Genomic DNA, 7,971 nt, shown 5'->3' with positions numbered 1-7,971 from the left:
GATATTTTTCAAAGGATAAATTACTTTCCGCATATCCCTGCAACTACTGCATGGGTTTTTCAGTTCTTGAAGTTGAAATTTTGCAGCGCAGGGATAACGTGGCATTCCAGTTCCTGAATATGCTCTGGTCTCCCACCACATCAACCCAACAAAGTGAAATCACAATTTTCTCCATAATTCAGCAGTAACAGCAAATGCTCATTACTTTTCCATAGTTTTTAGGCTTCTATTAGAGAAAAGTGACGCAAAGCAACATCGTGAGATCAGCATCTCCAGAAGAGGAGGGGAATTGCAATGTCATATTAACCCCAATTCAGCTTCTTGATCATAATTAACAGATTTCTTTAATAAAAGAACACATAAAGATAGCCATCCAAACTACCATAAATGTCATAGAAAAAAAGACAAACCAAAAGGCATGCATGCTACTGGTAATGAAATTCGGTGATCCAATCCCAAAAAGTTATTAATTCCTAAATGATGATTAGGAGAAGCCAACGTAGACAATACTAATCACAACAAATATTAATAGCAGTTAAAATTAGTGAATAAAACAAAAGATAGTTAAGCGGCCATGCATCCGATTCCATAGCGAGTGTTGGGGAAGACGAGGAAGAGACCGCTGCAGACAGCCCCGACCATCAACGGAAAGCTTTCCATGAACTCATCCATCTCCTTCCTGTGTCCAGGCATTAAGCAATTCGTGACCCTGTGATCCGACAGAGCAATGGCCGCGAACACCAGCACAGACATCCCCGCATGGATGAGATCCACAAACCGCATCACGTAACGGTCGTCGAGCGGGACCTCTATCCCTGCATCCGCACCCAAATTTCCCGACTTGAAAAGAGCCAATCCCGTGGGCGTCACGAAACCGTAGTAAACCTTGCCGTCGGTCGCGCGGAAACTGTCGGTGAAGTGGAAGAAGAAGCAAGAGAGAGCGCAGATGGCGAGAAGGATGTAGATCATTGCCGTGCTTACAGGGGAGCAAGTGCCGTCTCCGGAGGCAGACGGGAGGAGCATCTCGAAGGTGAGGAGAGTGCCCGTGGGGAGGAAGTTTACCAGCATGGATGTTTTTGACAGGGTTTTCTGCATTCCCTTGGCGATTATACTGCGGCGACGCATTCGGCCGGTGGAAACAGGGAGGATATCGCTGCCCGGAAGCGCAACAGCGGCGTTGGCGGCGGTGGCTCGGGGAGAGGAAGGGTAGGAGAAGGAGGTAGTTTGAGGGGTGTTGTCATGATCGACATCAATGTCGGTAGCGCTGCTGTAGTCTGAGGGATCCATATTGAATATGCCAGTGCAGGCCGGAGAGGGAGGAGGCGTAGAGTTGAAGAAGAAATGTGTCGGTTGGTTTTGTAGGCAGTTCTCCCTGCGAACCATTGCGTCTGTTCAAAAAAAAAAAAAAAAAAAAAAAAAAAAAAAAATAAATTAAATAAATTATCTCACCATTGCTCGACGGCCAACCAGCAGAAACCAGAGGAGATCATCACTGCATTTGGTTATGGCAGCTGCTATACATATGCATATAACATCAATGTCCAAAGCGTGTCGATATGAAAAACAATGAAATAGAAATTTTGTGTGTTTATTTTTCTTGTTTGTTCTTCCATATGTCATCTTCTTTCTTTCTCCAGTGCCTTATCTCAACCTCTAAAAATCTTCTAGCCAGCCTACTCTTCTCTTCTTACTTTATTCTCATACCACGTAACTAAACTCAAAAAGCTCTATCATCCTCCAATAATAATTCCATTCCTTTACATCGTCTAGATCTTCCTGCTTCAAGAATCTCCCGATGCCCTTTCATAGTTTGCTTCAACAATTTGTGTGGAGCATTCTTTGGCTTTGCTTGCACCTTATGATCATCCAAAAAATTGTATGATTTTTAAGGTTGATCAGTTTGTTAAAATTATACATTATTTAATTAAAATGATTAATTCAATAATATAAATGACATATTAACCTAAAATAACTATATAGTTATTTTAGTTAGATATTATCTCTTATTTATGAAAGAATGTGATTATACATCTAATCTCATTTTCGAAAAAGATGTGATTATTCATCGAAAAGATGTATTATCTGGTTAAAAGGTATGACTATTCAATAAAAAACAATGTTTGTTATATATATCTGCATGATGGGAGAAGAACGAGGGGGTATGAAAAGCAAGATAAACATGTGTGATTATTCCTTCGTTTCATGTGAAATAAATTATTCAGATACAATAATGAATTTTAGTCTTCATCTCAAATTGAATACTACAACTATAGATAATATTTTTGCTTCCGATAAAACTTTTAGCTAACAATGTATCATTCACTTTTGATTAAAATTGGACCAACACAGCTTTATTTGCACCATAATCTAGCCAATGTTTTATGATTGTGTCAATTTATATGGATGGTTTAACCTTGCTCCGCTATTGTGTGAGACGTATACACAATAGCGTTTTGAACAAATTATTTTATAACACGTTAGCCATATTCTTAAAATCATTAAATTTATAGATTAACTCTTAAATTATACAAATTGTGCACAAGCTTGATCAATTACAATTTAGGCTAGACAGAAGACCGCCACTTTTATGTTCAGGACCATTGGATGAATATGATGAGTCAATCAAGTTTGCATTGATTAGAATTTTCGTTTGTGTCTTTAGGGTTGTTCTAACACAAAATATAACAGCTTGAGGGATTATTGCATTATCTTCATCTCAACTAGACAAGTTGGAAAGTTCAATCTTGAGGGCAATGATCATTACGAAATGGAGATTAATGAATTAGTGGCCTTAAATGTAGCTTGTTTTCTATTAATAACATATGATGAATGATAACAGTTGATTAATGCATAAGATTTTTTACTTTCATATTTCTTTTTTTTTTCCTTTATTTCGGAGTGATTGACTGCAAAAATTGCCGAGTCACGATTGTAATTCTGCCATCATCTTATGACAGATTTAAGGGCGCTTTACTTGTATACCGCTCAATTTCTATGTAATTACTTATCTAGTAGACTCCTAAACTTCAATTTTTTGCATACAAGCCCATCTTATCAAAGAATGAATGCACTTGAATTTTAGTAATCAATCGTGATCACAACATTAGATTCCTCTTGGAAAAAGATATTATGAAATAAAAAAAAATAAAAAAAACTATCATCAAATACCATCTGTTCCAAGAACCCCCAATGCATTACAAATGATGAAGAAATGGAAGCGCAACTCCTCATTTTACCATCCATTCAAGTCTTAGCTCTATGACAAGTAAAAAATAAACAAATGAATCAAATTTAAGATGGTGCGATTGAAGGCCCAGACACAACTCCAAGCTTTCGATACAAAATCACCTACCGACTTTAGTAACAATGTAATGCCCTTTCTCCAAGTCGTATATAGTTTTCAACTGTGGTTTTCGCAATCTTAGAATCACCCAAATTATAAAGCTCAGGAGTGAGCATAGTAGGATGATACCAAGCAGCGTGAAAAAATAGTCATGTGACAGAGAAGCAGTCCAACCCATACGCTCCATTGTTTTCATGATGAAGGCACCGAGAGCCCAATCAAGTTGGATATTGTCCACCTGATTTGAAAACCAGAGCCTGTTCATAGTATACATATAAACGCTTTCATCACCGAAAAAAAAAAGGTGGAAAAATAGTACAATATAATAGATACTTTGGTATGCCAAAATAAATTTGGAGTGAAAAGAAAAGTGGGGCAAAATACCTTTTATCAGTCATCCCTATCCCAAGCTGGTCATGCAGAAGGGCCACAATGTATGCTGATGAGAAACAATAACTCGAGAAATCTTCATCCTTCAGAGTTTGATATTTCCTTTTCAGTTTCATTGAGTCTTCTTCACAAAACTGTTGACCTGCTGACTCGAAATCTGATAGACTCGGCATAGGCCCCAACCCAAAGAACTGTAAGAGAACATAGAAAAACAAAAAAAGTGCATAGGCACAAAAGGAATTAAGAAAAAAAAAAAACTAGTATTCAACCAAAAGATAAAATCCAACTAGCCCAAAAAGGTCAGAAGCTGGAAGGTTAGCTAACCTTCGAAGTGAAGAAAAAATTCTCGGTTGCTAAGAATCTCCCTTGGAGGTTAGGTACGTAATTTGAACCCAACTGACACTGTTGATAAATACATCTATCTGGAGCTGAAATAAAGAAAACGTTAGCATGCCTGGTTTGTTGGACAAAGGTTAGCAGGACAGAGTCGGTACATTAGCATGCCGAGGTTATGGAAAATGCTATAGCAGATATAAGTAATCATGGAAGGAACAAGCAAATATTTTACCTTTTTCCTTTTGTAACAACATCAATGCAACAGATTTGCATTCTGAAAAGTTGCCACTAACATGAGCAATGGACTGATGTTCCAAAATGGAACTCGGCCTGGCAAAATGGACTGCAGGTGACATCATAGAATGGGAATACCCAATAGGAGAGCAGGGGTCAATATAGACCATATCGGCGGGAGAAGCTTCTGCTGTTGCATTGGAAGAGAATTCACCATTTAAAAAAATTTCACAATTCATGGTAAGCTCATTTAAAAGTATGATTGTAACTTATGGTCTGTTTGGGACAATGTTTTTGCAGCTTTTCTTTTCAGACCACCACAACAATTTTGTTTGACTACTATTTTCTTACTGCTTTCAACAAATGTTTGTGGCGGAAAGCGTTTATGCGACAAGATCTACCAAAGTATGATAGCAATAAGAAAATTGCTGCCTGGTTTTTTTTTTTTTCTTAAAACAATATTTATAATACCACATAACAACATCCCAAAAACTTACTTTGCCCAGAGCAACTAGATAACAATCTTTACAAAAAAGATGCAGACCCCCCAAACAAATCTTAATGCTAATTAACAATCACACCTTACCTTGTCAAAGAAAGATACAGGCAACATAATATTGCTTCAAACAATAACCAATGACATTTAAAGTGAATGAAATAGTCACACACGAGTTTTGATGGCCAAAGGTGCATAAATAATAGATAAATGCTTGAAATGAAAACTTCAAGAACAATGAAGCCATTAACAATAAGGATAATGAATCATGGGATTTAAAAGTCATTTTATGCACTCCAAATCGGCTGAAAGCAAGTTAACCGACTATGTTTAGGCATCTCTAAAAATTATCACCAAGAAAGGAAAAACTCACATGATTTCAGATCTTTGGAAGTGAGCAAATTCTTAACTGATTCATGAGCCATATTCTGCAAATAATAATAATAATAATACTTGAATAAAAAATTCTACCAAACAATAATTTAATTACAACTTTAATGGACACGAGAAAATCATATAGCATATTTATAAGCTATCACAACAACAACAAAAAACTTTTATCCCAATAAGTGAGATCGGCTACATGAATCATTTTTCTCCACTGCATCATATTAAATATCATATTTTCAATAAATTCTAGCGGATTAAGATCATTTTTTATACAATATGCCCAAGGATTTTTAAATCTACCTTTGCCTTTCTTAAAATAAGTCAAATCTAAAACATCTACTCTCCTAACCGGATCATTAGATGGTTGATGTTCGATGTGACCAACCCACCTAAAACGACTCTCTCTAATATTCTCCACCACTAGAGCGACAACAACCCTATCACAGAAATATTCATTTTATATTTTGTCTCTAAGAATCAAGCCCCTCATTCACCTAAGTATTCTCATCTCAACACGTCCTCAACACAACTCTGATCAGACCCACAACCACCATCTAAACGATAGAAAAGGGGAAAAACAAAGTCGCAATATTTATAAGCTATACAAGAGAAAAAAAATTAACACTGCATGATGTAAATATGAAATTCTAGGCTCATGGAAAACACAAATTATGTGCTAGAAGATTATTATTTTGAGTTTTTAGTTGCATTAGCTATTTACATAGCAGCGTTGATCTTAGACTTGCAAAATTTTAGGCCAAGACTACAATTGTTAGCATTATCCCAAGAAGTGAGTTCCACCTTTTTTCTACATTAAAATAGACAAAAAATTGGCCTTTCTAAGAGTTTGGGACTGCCGGTTTGAATTTGGACCTTTCTGTGTGTTCCAATGCATCTCATTCTTAGATCTGCTTTAAGGAAAACCCTAAGGTGTTTTATTCACTCCATATATGCCAACCAAATTCTAAATTTCAATCAAGCAGCATTTTTCTCACTAAAACCTAACCTGGCTGGTCACCGATTTAAATATGCCAAAACAAGTCATATTATTGATAAATGTATACAGTTCATAATTTATTTTGGAACTTTACCTGACCTAGGCCAAGGAAGCTGTTGCTATAAAGGTTATAAGTAACTCCTCCAAACTTAACCATGTGTGAGAACTCAGATGGCAGGGCTTCACTAGTAGCAAATGTTATCTGCAATGGATGAAATAAAATTATGAGTACACGCTCCCTTTAATGGTAATCCATATCAAAATAATTTTTAGTGCAAACTAAAGCAACGAAGCATCGTAAGAGGTTCACAGATGATCACTCTAAGCTCACTCATAAAGTGATGAAAGAATGGAGCACAAACAGGTTGTGAGAAAAAATGAAGAACAGGTTATGAAAAAAAATATCAAGTGCCTTTCACATATATAGTATTTCACCGAGTTACGCGGAATCATAATTTCAATGAAATAAAATTTAAAAATATGAATTGTAAAGAATAAGTAAGATTAACAAAAAGCAAATCAGCTTTACACATTGAACCAAAAGCTTATTCATAAATTTTTTGAGAGAGAATGCAAAATATTACTACTGTCACACAAGGAATAACCTGAGCAGAAGCTCCGCCAAGCTCAATTATCCCAGTCGTCTTTTGAGAATCTCCTCCTAGCATGCCAAGGGCATAGTTTGCAGCGACCCAGGCAAAAACCCCTTCATCAGAGCCTGAAAAAAATATGATAATCACTCTTAGGTAAGTAATGAAAGAACAAACACGAGATAAACTTAAAATGAATTATGGGGAGAAAATCTCTAATAATAATAAAAAAATATTCTTATTTAGCTCCTCATGCAAAAATAAGTGAATAACCTGCCTGAGATCACACTGGACCAGTCATCCCGGAACTGGAACCCAGAGCTCGTCAAAACCATCCTACAAGAATTCAGGATGCTCTCCCTAACTCCATCATCAAGCATCCGAAGGCCCGCCGTTGCCATTAACCTAATCTCAGTATCACCCCACCGATCCTTTGGAACCTTCCCCTTTCCGAAATCCAGAAGTGGCACCAGCGAAGCTCCTGCACTCGCTGGATCTCCCGAGTAAGACGAGAGTCCAGGATTCACCTTCATCTCAGATGTCGAGGCTAAATCGAGCACCGGAAGGGTTGTTTTCAACGAGATCGTGTAGCCGTAGACATGGAGCCGAGTACCCGTACTCCCGGCGTCGATGACAACGCTGAAACGGGGGGGGTCAATCCTTTTCGGAGAATGAAGAAGGTAGAGGAAGAGCAAGACCGCGAAAGCGGCGGAAAAGAAGATCCAGAGGGTAGGATGGTACTGCTTACGGTTAAAAGGGACAAAAGGAATCCGCGTGAAAATAAAGAGACGGGGGGCCGAGGACGAGCGGCGTGGAAACTTCGTTGCCGCCTCCATGGCGTTCTTTGGCAAATAGGGCTGCGATGAATCGGAGCCTAAGCAGAGGAAGGAGGAAGAGAGCATTCGCAATCCTCCCTTCCTCCGCTCCTCGTGGTTTTCCGGCCAGAATCACGAGGAAGCCAATTGCGTTGGGGTATAAATTAAATAGGCTGACGTGTGTTATTGCATAATTCTGCAAGGCAACATTTAATTAAATTTTTAAAAATATTAAAATAATAAGATTTTTATTTTTTGAGTTAATATAAAAGATATTGAAAATATCTATGTTAAAATTGAAATTTAAATATTACATATGTAATTGCATAAAAATTGTGTGATAAATATGTAAATCTTCCAAATTTTTATAATAACATTTA

General features: G+C 37.2%; 1 protein-coding gene across 3 annotated transcripts; it reads right to left on the bottom strand.

Annotated features, from left to right (window-relative positions):
* Window positions 1–405: 405 nt before the first annotated feature.
* On the bottom strand, window positions 406–7,735 carry LOC110028934 (probable apyrase 6). Of its 3 annotated transcripts, XM_020731005.1 has the most exons (10): window positions 7,525–7,616; window positions 7,054–7,415; window positions 6,792–6,904; window positions 6,281–6,388; window positions 5,173–5,227; window positions 4,302–4,493; window positions 4,058–4,161; window positions 3,728–3,924; window positions 3,353–3,600; window positions 406–1,388 (listed from the first exon to the last, which is right to left on the bottom strand). In XM_020731005.1, exons 2-10 carry the CDS (start codon window positions 7,307–7,309, stop codon window positions 565–567), a joined length of 2,097 nt encoding a protein of 698 aa, XP_020586664.1. In that variant the 5' UTR covers window positions 7,310–7,415; window positions 7,525–7,616; the 3' UTR covers window positions 406–564. The 3 variants fall into 3 exon arrangements, with proteins under 3 accessions (XP_020586664.1, XP_020586662.1, XP_020586663.1); XM_020731003.1 differs by having other exon boundaries at window positions 408–1,388; window positions 7,054–7,735; XM_020731004.1 differs by having other exon boundaries at window positions 409–1,388; window positions 4,058–4,155; window positions 7,054–7,735.
* Window positions 7,736–7,971: the final 236 nt, after the last annotated feature.

The sequence above is a fragment of the Phalaenopsis equestris genome, unplaced genomic scaffold (assembly GCF_001263595.1).
Source record: "Phalaenopsis equestris unplaced genomic scaffold, ASM126359v1 Scaffold000540, whole genome shotgun sequence".
In the NCBI taxonomy this organism is placed as follows: domain Eukaryota; kingdom Viridiplantae; phylum Streptophyta; class Magnoliopsida; order Asparagales; family Orchidaceae; genus Phalaenopsis; species Phalaenopsis equestris.
This window is presented reverse-complemented; position numbering and strand designations above follow the sequence as displayed.